The sequence below is a fragment of the Lathamus discolor genome, chromosome 2 (genome assembly GCF_037157495.1).
Source record: "Lathamus discolor isolate bLatDis1 chromosome 2, bLatDis1.hap1, whole genome shotgun sequence".
Classification (NCBI taxonomy): Eukaryota; Metazoa; Chordata; class Aves; order Psittaciformes; family Psittacidae; genus Lathamus; species Lathamus discolor.
The window spans coordinates 97,381,652-97,399,138 of record NC_088885.1 but is presented as its reverse complement, the minus strand read 5'-3'; the positions used below and the strand labels follow the sequence as shown (position 1 = coordinate 97,399,138).

General features: G+C 36.5%; 1 protein-coding gene across 2 annotated transcripts in view; it reads right to left on the bottom strand.

The window, feature by feature from the left end:
• Positions 1-205: 205 nt before the first annotated feature.
• LOC136008476 (uncharacterized) overlaps positions 206-17,487 on the bottom strand; it is a 20,087-nt gene continuing 2,805 nt past the window's right edge. For both annotated transcript variants that reach the window (XM_065667818.1, XM_065667817.1), the window contains exons 5-17: positions 16,532-16,582; positions 15,954-16,034; positions 15,144-15,280; positions 13,174-13,296; positions 11,562-11,604; positions 10,331-10,450; positions 9,935-10,076; positions 8,872-8,917; positions 8,493-8,552; positions 7,108-7,215; positions 5,403-5,499; positions 4,211-4,327; positions 206-2,232 (exon numbers count right to left, since the gene is read on the bottom strand). In XM_065667818.1, the coding sequence (XP_065523890.1) occupies positions 2,153-2,232; positions 4,211-4,327; positions 5,403-5,499; positions 7,108-7,215; positions 8,493-8,552; positions 8,872-8,917; positions 9,935-10,076; positions 10,331-10,450; positions 11,562-11,604; positions 13,174-13,296; positions 15,144-15,280; positions 15,954-16,034; positions 16,532-16,582 (1,205 nt within the window). In that variant the 3' untranslated portion in view covers positions 206-2,152. The remainder of the gene's footprint in view (positions 2,233-4,210; positions 4,328-5,402; positions 5,500-7,107; positions 7,216-8,492; positions 8,553-8,871; positions 8,918-9,934; positions 10,077-10,330; positions 10,451-11,561; positions 11,605-13,173; positions 13,297-15,143; positions 15,281-15,953; positions 16,035-16,531; positions 16,583-17,487) is intronic.

Genomic DNA, 17,487 nt, shown 5'->3' with positions numbered 1-17,487 from the left:
GATGTCCCAACACCCTGTCCAGCAGAATCTTAAAAGGACCTTAAAGATCACCTAGTTGCAACCCCCTCTGCCACGGGCAGGGACACCTTCCGCTAGACCAGGTTGCTCAAAGCCCTATCAGACCTGGCCTTGAACAGTTTTGGAGCAAACATACAGTTGCCCATTAGTGTAAGATTATACCAAGCCATCACAAAACACAGGCAACTACAAGAACAAAATGCTATAATTTTTTTGCAGCTTCTACTTGCACATGGGGAAAAAAAACAACAATCAAGGGGAAAATGCTTGTACAAATAGATAGATTGTGTTGGACTATGTTCTCCAAAAACATTTCCAGAAGCACAGGCTTTATTTTTGTGCTGTTTCCTCTGCTGCCTTTAGAGAAGTACAGCAGCACTCTGCAGCATCCCATTCAAATCCCATTTAAATCAGTGTGCTTCAGACATTCAGAGGTCTTTCCTTTTGCAGCCTGCTCCTCCTGCACTCAAGGAAAAACAAAAAAATCCAACCTCCAAGTCAAGTAATTTCAACTGAATTTCAATTTCATTTCCACTAGGAATGATTCCACAGTAGGAGGGGGAAAGCAGCTGTCCCAGAGATGGCCATTTACAACAGCAGAACATTCTGATATTAGTTTAATTAACAATGTTCTGCACTCTGAAAGCACACAAAAATAAGCTGTTTCTATTTTTACTTTCTGCGTGACAGGAACAGAACTTAGAATTTCTTCCCAACTGAAAGATTTTTTTTTACCGATCAAGTTCATCTTCATTAAGCAGGCACTAACATTGTTCCTGTTATAGAGTACGTGAGGTGTAAGAGCTCTGGTTCCGTCTCTGCTTCTGACAAGAACATAATTAGAGGCATTCTAGAAATTCTACACAATCTCTTCAGGCAGTGTTTTGTGGTTTAGTTTCTTTGTCAGTGAACTGTTTTCATTCCTGTGTCTGTCCATACACAAAACTAACCAGTTTTGTTGCTGCTGTGTTACCTTATTTTGATGGCATCTTCCATTCCATGATATGAAGATGAGAAACCATCAGGATGAGGGTTCTCAATTCCATCCAGAACTCCAAAATAAAAGCAAGTTAACATTAAAAAGTTCATTTACCATCTGGCCCCAGCACGTCTATACTATACCAGCATTTGGCTGTGAAGCTGAAGAGCTTTAATTAGAACCACTGAATGCTACTCAACATCACAAGCAGGAAGCAAATTTTAATTACACAATCTAAATTTAAAAAATTACTTTTTTTCCCCCGAAGCACATTAATTTGTAACCATCCAAAAGATTTCTCATCATCCTGCAGAAGCAGTAGTCATTGATACACAGACCTTTACATTCAGTCAAAACACTACTACTTTAGTTGGAAAAAAGTTCCCATTAAAAAAGCCTGAACTGAAGGACAGTATAAGCCAGCTTTCATTTTATTCTTGTGGGATTCATGACTGGTGGGATAAGAGAAGACAAAAGATACTTTGGCTGCCATGTCAGTGTCTCATAACCATGGTCAGGTTAGATCTCTTGGGACACATCCCCGAATTTGGAAGCTCAGCCAACTTCTGTTGACTTTGATAAAGCTTCTAATTATCTAGGCTCCTTAAACTGGCTATAATCCAGCACTTCTCAACACAGAGCTAGGCTGACAGCACTGACTTTACATTAATCTTTATTTAAAGAAAATATGTGGAGACCTATTCCTAATTCTTATATGGAAGAGAATTTTTGATTACAAAAGCTTTCGAGTCAGGCCCAGCAGCCATAAGGAATAATTTCTGAGTATTTGTTGTAGGATGAGTTGGTACTGCTGACTGCAGTATTACATTCTTCTAATAACTTTGGTAACCCGCAATAAGAAGAGATCAGACTGTCAATGCACAGTATTTAATGACATTGTGAAAAACAACAGTTACCCATTTTAGAAGGATGTTTTAACATAGAAAGAAAGCACATGAACTTTACCTTTCCATAATACAGAAATTTCAGCTATATGGAGAAATAAATTAAGAAAAATCTCAAAATTGAGTTATTAATTTAATTAACACTGTACAAGATTTGAACATAGCAAAATTACCTACATTGAGTCCATATTAAGTAAAAAACAAACTTAGGCAAAGTAAACATTGCTGTGTTAACTGTATTACTGCCATGTCACTTTGTGTTGCCGTTGCTTGGTCTTCTCAGAGTTCCACTTTCAGTCAGGATCCGTATAACGTTTGGAATATCAATTCCTTAGTTAAAACCAAATAAACAAAACTGATAAATAAGTGGGGTTATGATAAAATGTGTTTAAAAGCAAAAGTTATACTGAAACACTTAGATGCTGACACGAGTTTGGATACTCTAACTGTTAAGAATCAGAATGTGCCTGGAAACTGTATACTGCAACAAATGGCTGTACTGGTTCAGTGAAAGGGTCTGTCTCACAGTCAGCTAGTTCCATTAAAGCCTCTGATTAGAGTACCTATCAAAACTTTTCTGGAATTCCAAACAGAATTCCAATATATGGACTGGATCATCTTCATCTGACTCATTTCCAACAATTCCAGAAAGCCTGTAAGGAAGGTTTTCTTACCACAAAATCCACATTCATTCCCCACCAACCACTCTAAGCAGATCATGATTTTCCAGGTGTCCACTAATGCCTACCTCATTTTTCTAATCAGTTTCTATTCACCTATCCAATAGCAGCTGGCAGTTACAAATATCACCTGGAATCCTGTACTAGTTTTGGCTGGGACGGAGATAACTTTCTTCATAGCAGGTGTGTGGTGCTGTGTTTTGGATTTCTGGCCAAAACAGTGCTGATAACACACCAGTGTTTTGGTTGTCAAAGGTGCTTGCACAGCATCAAGGCTTTTTCTGCTTCTCACTCTGCCTTCCCACAGTGAATAGGCTGGGAATGCGAAAAAGACTGGTAGGGGACACAGCAGGGACAAATGATCAAGAGGATATTCCATACACCATGCTCAGCCTAAAAACTGGGGATACAAGGAGGTGGAATTGGCTTCTTAGGTGGTTGTTGGTCAGCAACTGGCTGAGCCTCTGCCTAAGGCTCAAAGTGCTGAGCGATTGTTTTGCATCACTTGTTCTTCCCTCTCCCCCCTTTCCCTTTACTGTCATTATAGTGACCCATGAGTTTTCTCACTTTTGTTCTTCCTATTTTCTAACCTGTCCAGCTGCAGGGAAGTGAGGGCAGCAAGCAAGCAGCTGTGTTCAACACACAGAAAAGCCTTAATTTTTTATATATATATATATATACACATATATATATATACTTATATAGAGAGAATCACATTTGCCACCCACAGATTTACAAGTTCCAAAGGAAGCTTTATGGGAGAAATCACTACCATCAGTAACTTAACTTCCTCTTCTGGAGGTCCCTAGGACCAGGTGTTGTTCATGGAGGTGCTATAACAGTTTGCTACTTCTATGGTTTTATGGTATCAGTTATTCCAGAACTTGCATTCCAAACAGATACTATGCTGAGCTGTGTTCACATGCGGATGCCCAAGGAGAGGATATGACATGGATTGCAGTCTCTCCAGTTTCTTGCACAGTGAGCACTCAGGCAAATAGTATCTTAAGCTTCTGTACAATGTACCCATCTTCAGTGTCCTTTTCACCCTGATGATTTTAAACACACTCTGAGAAGCTTAGAAACATACACAGGAAGCTTCTGGAGAAAGGGCAGTAGTTGACTGAAGATGTGAAAAGATTTAGTAGCTGGAACTTATTGGAAACTTGCAAGGAAAAGAAAGACTACTTGTCTCTGATGCATTATTATTTCTATGTTACTGTACAATTCTTTCAGGAATCAGTAAGTACAAATTTCTTTGCTGCTGGCATTCCCACAACTCATGTTTCACCAGTTACATCACAAAAGGAAGATTTTGCTTTTTTCTAATACATGCTTGATTTTAGTTTACTGTCTCTCACTATGTAAATGATACTATGCACAAATGAGAAAAGAATTTTTAAAGAAACCAAGCAATTACTAACACCTTCACGGAAGGCAGCCATTTTGAATTCCCATTCCTAAACTGGATCCTGCAAAAGCTAAAGGTAAGAAAAAAGTCTCTCCAGCTCTCCTTAATACCTCAAAGTTCTTTGACCCATATAGTCCTTAATATTTCACAAACTAACAAAATCGTTATGTATATTTTTCTATACACATTTATGTGTATGCATGTATAAGCGAATTACCTCTGAAAGCTGGATTTGCTGTTGCTATTTTGTGTAGAGTAGCGGTAACTTCCTCAGCATTCATATCTCTTACACTGTTCAAAAATTCAGCAGTGACGTTGTCCTCACATGCCGTTTCTGAAAACCCAGTTGAAAAGTTTTGAGCTTTGTCTTGTTTATTCACTGGTAAGGACTGCCTAGCTGATTGGCTGCTTGAATAGTCTTAAGAGAAATACTGTTGTTCAGTAAGAGAAGATTCCGAGGAGGTTTCATTACTTATTTCTCTAAATGAGGCTTTTCAAAACCAGCATTTCCAGTCTGGCACAGCAACATTGCTGGTAAGGTTCACATCTGACTTTGCTACGACTGAGAGTCAGGAATGCTTTCCATTTACAGAAAATCCTGGAGAAAAGGGTGGGGAAGTGGGTGAAAACTATTATCCTCATGCCTACAAAAAGGAACTAAAAATTCCAAGTCTCGCATATTGCAAGTCGTTGCAAATTTTTGTTACAAGTATTGTATTAATTGAGGTTTTAAAAAGCTAAACTTCCAGGAAAAAAAGAAAATTGACACTGCACAGAAAGAAAAAGAATAGCATTCTGGGTATATATGATTGTACTTCCTGTACTTGAGGAAAATACCCATTTGTTTATATCAAGAAGGAAGTGGCCTCAAAGAAATCCAAGATTCTTTGAAAAATTAATCAGAAGTACCAAGGCCAAGTAGCTGCTATTTTCATGTATTAAACAAAATTATCTATCCTAGACAATTTTATATCCACTAATACCTTGATCAGACTAGACCTGTACTAAGCCTCTTTCCACCAAGAAGGGAAAGAAATGGTGGTGTGGGGATGAGCTTTGGGGTAAAAAAGCCCCCCAAGAACAAAAAAAAACCAGGCCCACTGACACTTTGAAAGCCTCATTAGAAACAGTTGCCTCTGGACAGAAGAAATTCAGAGTTGATACTAATTCAATTCTTCCCTAAATCCGACAGCTAAGTAGGGTGAATGTTTTTGAATAGTCTGCCCTTCTAACATTTGTAGAGGTTGGGAAAAACAAACCCAAAAAGATTCACTTATGCTACTTGACCCTGGTTTTATTCTGCTCTTAAGCTCTGCTTTCAGAGAAGCAGGAACAAAAGGCTTAATAAAACCTATGCAAGGTTCAGTGTTGAGATTAAAGCACATGCAAGATTGCGAAGCTAACATTACCTGTGTCAGAGTCACTAATATCTGCTGAAGTCAGGTCAGACTGTTCTGTGGAATATTCCAATGCTGCTTCTCCATTATGTTCAGTATCCAAGAGGTCCTGTGAGTTTGAAAAAAAAACTGTGTTCCAAATTTCAGCAAGACAAGCTCTTGAAATGATGAGCTACTATATTTCTAATGATCACAAACCAAATAAAGACCAGTATTTCTACCAAATCTGAAAATCAAGTATTTCTTTGAAAATCATAAAGCTGATAATGAACTTCTATGTATACACTGCTCATGGTATGTCTCTGTATCCGAAAAAGCACTGTATTAGGCCAAGAAGTGATACTTTACAGAGCTTAATTCTCAACCTGTCAGATCTAAAAAGGAAGTATTTTATACTCAGAATGCAAGATTTAGTTAAAAATTACCAGTTGAATGATCACAGTTTAGAATACTAAAAAAAAAAAAAAAACCAGCCCCAAAAACCCACAAAAAAAAAACCCAAAAAAAAAAAAAACACCACCCCAACAATGTGGGAAAAACATTTTATTTTTCTACAGCTAGCAAGCTTCTTTCCATATGAATAAACCAGCAAAATCCTAGATGGAAAAAAAAAACAGGAATAAGATGAAAGTAAGCTTAATGGGGAAGTAAAAAGCAGTACATGATAACTAAGGCATGGAGTAAGTACTACTTTTGGGGCAGAAAGCAAGCAATCGAGCAAAGATGGAATATGTGGAACAAAGACAAACTTTATAATAAATCCTGAATTAAGAAATGTTCTTGAAGACAAAAGAATAATAAAACAGTGGTTTGTTTGTTTTTTTCTTGAAGTGTCACCTCTCTGATTCTCTCCAGCTTGCTGGCTGGTCCTTACCCTCATTTGGCATTTTCCACCTCAGCTTTTTAACTACTTTTTTACTCTTTACCCTTTAGGTAAGCTTTAGCAGCAGAAGTAGTCGTTGTGGTCAATGAGATGTCTCTTCAACACTGACAATTCTGCAAGAAATGCTGGGAGGGATAAGGAACAATGTTTCCTATGACAAAAATGTTGAATAGATCACCAGCCTGAGGAAAGTTCCTCCCATCCCTGTTGACAATGGGGGAATGAGCAAAGAGTAATTCCAGGCATGGAAACTGCAGAGATTATGGTATAACTGAATGTGAACTGGAGGAATAGGGAACCTAAGTGGCAACCCCTGCAGTGGGGAAAAACTTGTTTTCTAATAGTGGAGGAAGAGAGAAACCTTAAAGGGAACAGTTCAAAGAGTAGGACCGAAAGCTGTATTAAAAAGATGCTTGATTACACGGTGAATGAAGTGAAGGTTGGAAATGGAAATGAGATACAGAACAAGAGTGTCAGGGAGGTCAGCAGAGATGAGAAGAGCTGGAGTTAGAACTGAAAAGGGCAAAAATAGCAGAAGAACTCAGATGTAAGGAAAAGTATGGGGAAAGGAGACAAGAAGATTTTTAGCTTCTATTAAAAAAGAAAACTTAAAAGCAAGCACATTTGAACAGAAAGTATTAAGACTCCTCAACAGAAAAGCTTATGTTTATCCTATCATCACACCAAAAATTCAAGTATTTAATGGGCAAAACTTACAATACAGTCTTAACAGCAATTTTAATTGAACTACCTGTAATAGTAAAAATACATAATCACAGAAATCTAAGAAAACTATAGATTAGTAGAACAAAACCAAACAAAAATCCACATTACTTTGTTCGATGCAGCCTGCTGACGATATTCCACCAGTGCATCTGTAAGAGTCTGTGTAACTTTTAGGATAAATGAAGCATCATCTTCATTCAGTATCTCAAAACTTTGCTAAGAAAACAAAACAACACAGCATGTATTTTTCAAGTATCAGTGTGTGAAAACAAAACCTGCAGAAACCTAATTTTTTGTGTCTCTATCTACAAAGCAGATACAGCTTTTACTTTTAATCCCATAAACTAGGGTTGGGGAGGTGGAATGGAAGAAGGATCTTAACAAAGGAAACTGCAGCTACCCAATATATTCCTTTGAAGAGAAACAACCCAAGAATATGCCTGGAAATATCTACAGTAAAATGCTTTCCCTTATGTAAGGAAAGTACCTATTCCCAAGATACCCAATACCTGCATATAAATGAACGTGGACAACTTCCCTGAGGCAGTAACGTTACAACCCACTTCTCTGGAAAGGAGCAAAAAGCCAGAACACTACTGAATTTAAAAATATATGACTCTGTGCCTTACTTTATACTGAACCTTTTTCTTCTCAAAAAGCCTAAGGAAAAAGCAGTCTTTGAAACTCTGAAGCTCTAGTAGGGGAAAAAGTTGTAGAACCAACAGCCCTCGCAGAGAGCACTATGCGCATCATCCTCTTGCCTATACTAATAAAGTTCTGCTGAAAACACTTCCATTGGGCACAACGTAACAGAACTGCAGGTCTGTCCTACCAATTCAGAGTCTTCTGGATTAGAAACAAACACTTTTCAACACCCTAGACAATAGAAAAAAGTAATAAAAAGCTATAATTGAGTTTATATGTAACAGCATAGCAAGGATTATATTCTTAACACTATTAGTATTTATCTCTCCTGGTTCGTACAACTTGTATTGAAAGAAGATTTTGTCAAAAACTAGGTGGGAAAAGATGATTAAACTTGGGTAAGGATACCTTTGCTATCAGGTAATAAAAGAAATACAATTATTGTAATGACAAAACTGGACATATTGATTTTCACCTATAAAAAAGCATACAGCATGGATAACTATTGAACAAGTTGGAATTATTCCAAGATAGGAACAGCAAGTTCAAAACAAGATACTTGTAATATCACTTCCCACTGCGTAAGAAATCTTTTGCATCCAACAACAGAAACACATAATGTAGCTTTAAAAAAAAATAAAAAAATAGCTGACAAAATACCTCAGCTCTGGTAACAATCCCGCTTTTGGGATAACATTGTGAATCCTGCCGCCTGGCAAAACATGTTGTTATATTAACAGACTGCCTACATTTTGGCTTTTGTTAACTGCTACATTGTAAACTTAGTAATTCTGTGATTATTCCTCCTTCCCCCCCCCCCCAAAATACATTCAAGATTTAACACTCACCAAATAACTCAACAGTTCTTCTTGACTAGTGAATTCTTCAGGGTCTGCTGTAAATTCTTGCTGTTTAATTAAAAAAGAAAGAAGTTCAGAGATCTATTATGTGCAGTAATTATAACTAAAATTAAACTAATTATTATTATGGTTATTCTAAATTCTTGCTCTAATTAAATTCTGTGTGCTTCTACGAAATTTGCACGTGTTTTCGTGACAAAGAAGGAACTTGTTCTTGATAGTTTTGCTTAGTAACTTGCAGCTAATTTATTGTCAATAATATTAGTTTGAATAAGCAAAAGCAAACATGATTGCCAATCATACAGTAAAGTAATTATTTCCCCAACTATTTGTAAACTGGAGCAACCCATTAACAGAAAAACATTACCTCAACTTCCTCATTGTCTTCCTGCGGCAGTTTAGTGGTTTCACACCTTAAGATAGAACGAATACATAAAAAAAACAGCATACAGTTGGTTGAGCTATCAAAAATGTGTAGCCAGTCCTAGTGGTCCCAGGTATCATTGTAAAAATTATTTATAAGGTTTGGAGATTTTTTAGCATGATTAGCTAGCATATAAATTCTAAAACCCAGAATTAAGAAAAAAGTTTGACATTGGTAGTAGAAACTGTAAGCTTTTGGTATGCACTGCATACCAAAATTTCCACTTTTATGTGGTAGCAGTAAACAAGCAAAAGGTGTTAGCCCTCCATGTCTGGGAGAGATAGTACTGATTAAAAGTTATGAAACATTTTAAGAGAATGTCATTATAGCAAAACCAAAGAACTAGTTGTCGGAACAAAAATCTTATGTTTAGGTTGATGTGTGTACTTTCCTTACTCAATGCTTCCCTGTGGTTCCTGGTGTTGCACAAAGATGCTTGGTGTTGGGAGACATCCCCCTCACACAAAGGCTGACAGTTTTAACTAAATTCACAATACTGTTATTTCTAAAGATGTTTACAAACAGCAAGCACAGTTTCACCAGTTTAGAACTACACACAATACTTCTTATTGTTCCTCTGCAAAATCTTTTGTAAAGACGGACTCCAATTGTTACAGCAATTTACTGATTATCTTTTCCCTCTAAAATCAGTTCACATACCACCCTAATTATCTGAAATGAACCCATAGCAGAGGGGTTTTTAAACCATGCTGGAACATTCTTTTTGAACTTGTAATACATGAGGATTGTACCTTAGGGATACACAGTTAAACATAAAAACTAGTTGCATCTAGAGCAAAATCTGAGGTCACTTTACATGCACCACGTTTTCTGCTGAGGAGTTTGCAGCTGAGCACAATTTCAGAGGACAAACGTTTTACTCTTACTGTACACTTTCCTCACAGCATACCCTTGCAAATCCCATGTAGACAGTTACCACCTACAACATTTTCCTTTGATTATATTTAAAGGTTTTTCTGGGGGGTAGACTTTTAGTTTAGCTTACTTGTCTGAGTTGTAGCCTTTGCTGCCCTCTTCATCTGTGCTGGCTTTGCTGCTTTCAATATCTTTATTAGGTTCAAACTTCTCGTCTGATTTTGCCTGTTCTTTCTGACTTTTTTCCTGCTCCTCTTGAACATTCCTTTCATCTAAAACAATAAAACTAGTATATTTAGTAATGGTTTTCCAATATTTTAAAGTATTCTTTTTTCTACAGTTCTGTGTTTCTATGAAACACTGAGATTATCCTTTTCTCTGCTACAGGCCCCAAACCCATCTGCACATTGTGCAAATTCACATTCTATAGAAGAACATATTTATAGAAGCTATAAATAGGCACAGAGTAAATAATTGATGCATTAGTGAAAGTTTAAAAAAATTAATAACAAATACACTCTCCTACCTAGAATAGGGTCTGGCATTCTTCCATCCTTAATTTTACAGCCTTTTTTTTCTTCATTACTAAGTGATGTATCCACATGCTGAACTTTAGCTTTTGAAGGGCTGTCATCTGCATCAGGATCTAAAAACATGCTTGAAATGTAGCACAATGGACATTACCTTGGTAGAGGAGTGGTCTAAAACTGCACTTCAGTTTCAACTAATTCTTTCTGTGCACTGTTAGTTACAAGCATTTAGAATAAATTTATAAGCATTATTATGGGGGAGCATATTAAATATGAACTAGCCATTAATAACAAAGTCTTAAATATTTGATACCCTGGTTATAATTGCATACATACATTTCTTAAAAGATGTCAATATTAAAAATACGTTGACATAATTTGCACATAAATATGCACATAATGTAAATACAAAATATTGCACATAACTAAGTGCAAGGTTAGACACAGCAACCAAGAAGTAAGTCAAGAAACATAATTTGAATAGTATTCCACATTTCAAAACAGTTTGCTAGGTTCCAAATTTATATTCTTCCTCTTCAGAGTATGACACTGCTAATTTAGATCATTATAGAAGTAATCTTCCTGTAACTTCTATTGAGCTATTTTAAGACCTTATTTATATACTAATATACATTCAAATTAAGTACATTAGTTTTAATTCAAACCTTCATTTTTCATGCAGGTCTGAGAACGAGAGTCTTGTAGCAACTTTTACCCATTTCCTAAAATAGCACACAATTGTACTGGCCGTACCTCTGGATGACATTGTACTACAATGAGTTTTGAAAGGTTAAACTGAGTGGAGAAGTCTTACAGATAATGCTTTAAGAATTCTGTCTGGCTTTCTATACTGCAAATTAAATACACACACAAGAGTTCCAACCTGCTTTTTTTGCCCAGTTCACCAAAATACTCCTGAGTATTTGGCACTGCAGGGACTACGGCAGTTACTAAAAAAAGCATTGGTAAAGGATCCTGAGAATGGGATGGAAAGAGGGAGAGAGAGCAAAGCCATATAAAACAGATGTCTTCAGTTACATTGCCTGTGGAAGAGCTTCTTCATCCATCAAATTTTCAATTTAAGCTGTACAAAATGCAGCTTAGAATATAAGCACATACAATTACTGACCAAATCTTTCAACTTACCATTAAATCAAGCTGATTTAGATCAAAGGGAATTTACCCAAATTAGAAATGTACAATTTACATCCCACTGGGCACACTTACATTCTTGCCATCTCCTCCTCATTACTGGAGCATCTGTAACAATCTAAAAATAAAACCATTTATGTTAGTTATTTTATGGATGAAATTATTCCATATGTATTTCATCAGAGTTAAATGTTTATATTTTTAAGGATATATGACCAGTAAACGCGTGTCAATCCCTGAATGGATATTCAACAAGTCAGTAAGTCAGTTGCTACTATTAAGTTGTTGTTACAGCTAATAAAAAACCCCAACAAAACCTCAAATAGCTGGTTTCAGAAAATATATCTGTGACATTAAATCGGATAATGCATAATCTATTTAAAAGCTCCTTAAATCAAGGATGGATTTGCTATGGATGCAGTGAAACTTCCCAGAAAAACAAAACAGTCTACAAAACGGTATAGAAATAATGAATTCCATCTACATGAAGATAAAGCTCAAGTAAAATATACAGTCTTGAGTCAAGAAGAACTTTGATTTAAGCAGGTCAAAAGAAAAAGTTATTGCCAATACTCAGGTTTGGTTTTCTTTTTAAGCAGGGGTTAAAAATAAAGAATATGCAGACTGAATTTGATGATCTGAAATCTCTCCCTTCAAGAGCATTTGATCTAGAAGACAGACTTGATCTTCCAACATTCCCACACCTTTTTTTTTTTTAATCAAAAGAGAGTAGGATAAGTAAAGGCTCTTATCCATGAGCCTCACTGTGACAGCGTAAGGGTCTTCTTTCAGATAAGCAGGACATAGTGAGCTTCAACACAATAACACTGTGAACTCTGCGTTGAAACAAGACATAGCCAACCCACATTAAGTAGTGACAGAACTTGCCAAGAAACACTGCTTAACAAGCAGGATGTTGTCAGACATTGAAATTGATGGAGATAACAAATTTGATGTATATCATAAGGAACACTAAGCCCCTGAGTAAGCTTATGAATCAGAGTGGTAAGGTACACCTCAATAACAAACTTTACCGTCCTGTCCAGATAAAAGGTGGTAAACAATTCTAAATACTTTAGTGGGGTAAACATCAACACAAAATAATATGAAGATGTATTCATAAGAACATGCTTCTGTGTGTGCAGCTCTTCCCAGGAATTTAAGCTCATGGTGCTCCTGTGATCCGATGCCATTGCTGATAACCTCACATCCTTCTGCAAATTCCCACACTTCCCTCTGGACTAACAGAATTTTTACCTGGTTTTTCTGAGAACTGCCATAGGCTGTTAACAAAGCCCAAACTAATTCAGGAAAGTCATAAAGGTGGTTTCCTCGCAACAATGAAACAAGTTATTTTATGCACGCACACAGAGCTGTGTGTAAAATATTAATATGGATATTTTGTGTTATTTTTGTACTCTAGAGTCATATTTCTGTAGACATGGGCAGCATGAGTATTATTTCAAGCAAGAGAAATACTTATGATGGGAGTGACCAATGGGAAATTGTGTCCAAAATAATCCTGGAAGAATTAAGACAATTAAAAGCACTTGTAATAAAGATTTTAAAAGCAAGATTTTCCTACCATCCAGAGCAGATATGCCCATCATAACAGAAATTACTTTCTTTGTGTTCTCAGTAATATAAAACTGGAATTCTTAATTCTGGAATTCTTAAAGAAAGGTACCTTTATTTGTTTTCTTCCTTCTTTCTTCTCAATTGTTAATGCAAGTTGCTTAACTTTTCTGTTCAGTTCGGAGCCTTTACCCTTAACTTCACCAGATTCTGCTATCTCAGGATAATGTTGTTTCTAGAAAATAAAGAAATGCAAATCCTGAAGTCATACTTTATCCTACACAATTCTTTCCAGATCTAGCACAGCTAATGCTGAAGAGACATAAATCAACTTTTACATATACATAGCAGAACTTATTAAAGTGATTATGTATAGAGTCACAGAACAATTTAGTGGACTGAAGCCAAATATTCTGCTCAAAGCAGGGTTGACACTGAATGCTGAACTGGTTGCACAGGGCTTTGCCCACCTGGGTCTTAAAAACCTCTGAATACAGCGATTCCCCATCTCTCTGGGCAACCTGCTCCAGTGTTTGGCTGCCCTCACAGTGAAAAAGTACTTTATGTGAAGTAGGAAACTCGGACTTATGTTCCTGCCAAGAACCTGATTTTGACTTCATAGTAACCTCCCCTGAGAGCTACAGTTAGTCCCCCGAGATGTTTTCTTCTCAAGTCTGAACAAGCCAAATTACCTTAACCTCTCCTCACGGTGCAAGAGCTTCAGCCCCCTGACTATCTTGGCAGCTCTCCACTGGACTCACCTAATTTCATCAATAGCTTTCTAGTCTGCCATAGCACAAATCTAGACACAATATTCTAGATATGGCCTAAGAACAGGGAAATAATAAATTCCTTTCACCTACTAGCTATACCCTTGTTAGCATAACTCAGCTTGCTGTTAGCCTTCCTTGAAATCAAGATACTCTACTTGTCTTTAGCTTGTTATCAGCCAGGACCCCCAGCTTCTTTCCAGAAGAGCAAATTCCAGCCTTTTAGTGTCCTGTCTTTCCCACTGCCTAAGGTTAATCTATCCCAAGTGCATGACTTAAAAGTTATCCTTGTTGAATTATTCTGTTTTATAGTACTTAAGAATATGGCAGAGATGCAGTTAACAAGCATGAGATTCAAAATTGCAGGAAGCAGTTCGAAGAAAAAACAAAAGAAATACAAGAGCTGAGAACATCAAAATTCAGCATATACATCTGAAGTAATGACCAGAAGCACCATGTTGACAAAGGACATCATTGCAGACCCATCGCAGGATTAGCTCTAAAACCACCTCAAAACTGTTATATGAACCCAACATCCTCAACATTCTATGACTAAGATTTGTGTGATATAACACCAACTTTGAGCAGATATTCTATGGAAGTATCAAAATACTTTTCAGAATATTGCTCTGTTTTGTTAAAGCCCATTCTAAACAAATATATTCAAGTAAATATTTAAAGACTGGACAACCTCGTTTCTCTAAACATACTAAAAAACTATAATGTGTTCCTACATTTGTGGGCCAAAATGAACCTTGTAAGCTTCGCAAATTTCCATAAAACAGATCTTACACGCCTTGTCCAGCCACAAAACTGGGAATAAAACTTTATTTTTTCCCGATTCCAAGTCACAGCCTCCATCCAATACGTACTGTGCTCATTTACAATTATGTTCCTTTTAATCTAAAGCATCTGAAAGATGGAACTATTTCTTCATTGATTCAGTTGTTTAAGATAATGCAAAATTTAGTCAAAAACCTAAATGATCTCCAGAGATTTCTTCCAACCCTAATGATCCTGTGATTCTGTGTAATATTAAGAGCAGATAACATTATTAATATTACCGATCAACCAAAAGAGAATAAACAAAAAACTTAATGTCAGCAAGGAACAGGCATACACATTATCAATAAGAATTTTAAATCCGTTTATCACAGTTGCACAGTGGCAATACAAACACACACATTTTCACAAAAGCTTATGTAACACCCTCATTATAATTATCTTTTTAATCATAAGATGACTAACAAATTCTGTACTTAGATCACTACATTAAAACAAGGCCCACAGCACCATTACTCTAGAAACTTACCAGGTATGCCAGTCTATGTTTGGAACCACAAACATGCATGAACATGTTGCTCAGTCCTGTTTTACAGTGGCACAGTTGACACTCATAGAGAAAAGGGGAATTTTCTTTTGATCGGTATTCAATAATATAATTAAGTCCTGTATTAATAGAAAAGAAAAAAAGTTAGGAAATGTTATGTTTGCTGAAACAGCTAATCAGTGCTAGTTACAAAGGAGACATTAAAGGAAATGTTTACTAGTGTGTGCCAAACACAGGAATCAAGATTTTCTAGGATGATCAGTTACTTTATCTTTTGGGTGTCTACACTTCCTCAACACCAAAGGTACCAAGCTGAATTGCTTTAGGATATGCTATGTTTACCAGGTTAGGACCCGACAATTAAAAAAAACTCATCTAAATGAATACTAACAATAACTCTTCTGTAACTATTTAGAATGTATTTTAATATATGCCTCTGCAGTTATTTTTCCTGTCCACTCCACTCTCCCTTCCCTCCCTAGGATGGGTGGTTAAATTGCAAAGAACAGTAACATTCATTTAAGTCAAAGTTAATTTCTGTCATATCACCTTAGATTGTTTCTAGAGAATATTCTCAACATGTGGTATCCACCCTAATCAGAAATATTCCAGGCCAAATCCAATGATTCTGTCACTAAGATCAGTCATTTTCATACCATACTATTGGGTACTCAGTCTAAACATGGTAAGATTTTATTACACATTACCTAATTCTACATTTCAAAAAATTAATGAACACTCTTTCAAGGTAAACATCACAGAAGCAACCATTTATGTATTAAAAGCCCTCACCGAGTGCAGGTTCTGAATCTTTACATGTATTAAGCTGTTCTTGCAAGGTCTGTCCATGATACCTCTCTGGCTCCGTTTGCACTGTAAATTAAAATTAATTTTATGTAATCCCACATCATCTATAAATCGGTCTTCGTGGTCTAAAGTCACATCACAAAACCCCTCCAAAATGGGTGGAACCTGAGTTCCACTGGGGAACTGGGGAATAAAATGGGTGGAACCTGGTTCCCTGAGTGGAACCTTCGGCCTAGAGAAAATATGCTGACAAATTCACATTCAAGTGAACCTGTGGCTCATAGATGGCCCCACATCACAAATTAAGTCAGTTACTGAGAAACATTATCCCCACCCCAATACTATTTCCACTCTTCTTTATAGCATTTTGTTTGCAAGTACTCTTTTTTAAGTATTATCACAAAATACTGCTGCAGATAAAAAATACAATGAACATAAATGAATTCCCAATGACCTACTGTCCTGGGTTCTATCCTTAAACCATGACACCTACTAAGGTCTAGATATCACTTGTAACATTGTACCTCAAAACATTTTATTTCTTCTGATTTCTTTTTTCTTACCATAATCAGGAAGTTTTACAGGTATTTTCACTTGCTCCCCTGAGCCATTCACTAAATAAAGAAACAGAAATGGAAATTAAATTATAAGCACAGAAACCAATTTGGTATGATGGATTTTTTTTAAGCAAACTTTGAGCTTTTGGTGACATAAGAAAAATAAGCTATGTTTAGTTTTGAATGTGCTATGAGATGTTCAAAAAACAGACAAAAGCCATTTACACCAGACAGTAGCAAAGGTATTTAATGACAGGCAATTTGACAAAGCAGGCAGAGAGGAAGACCAATCAAGACACTAGTTAGCACACAACACAGATTCCAACACACATTACAAAATTATATTATTAAACAGTGGCTTAAACTGAAAGTAATTCTGGCTGTAATATAGTTTATATAGAAGACAACCTGCAACAAGAGGAAAAACTGACTCATTCACTACTGTGCAGGTATCTTTTATTCTATAATGAACAAAGCTTAATTTCATAACTTCCAGGGCTACTTTAATTCAGTCCATTGCAGCAGTTCAGTTTAAATCCAATGAACTTGAGGTACTTAAACTGCTGGCTCATACACTGCCCACCAGGGGACTTGACTCAGCCCAGAACCCTGCTGCCTTTTGAAAAAGGTCAGCAGTTATCCCCTCACCAGTCAAATACCTTTTTCTATTCACACATGCCATGTGATACAGCTGGGGATGGAGAACCTTGAAATATTTTAAATCTTAAAGGTCTCTAGGGTCTTGAATTCTTTACGGTTTCTCAAAACTTTAATAAAGGTGATTTGTAGTATTGAAATTTTGCATACCTCTTACTCGTATTATTGATAGATTTCTGTAGGATTAGGTAGTTATGTCATTAAAGAACACTAGAGAGGTCTTAAAGCACAAGTCTCCAGAAAGCCTTTTTCTTGTTTGTTTCATGAACTCCTACATTGGAGCAGAGAGAAAGGCACATGTATAG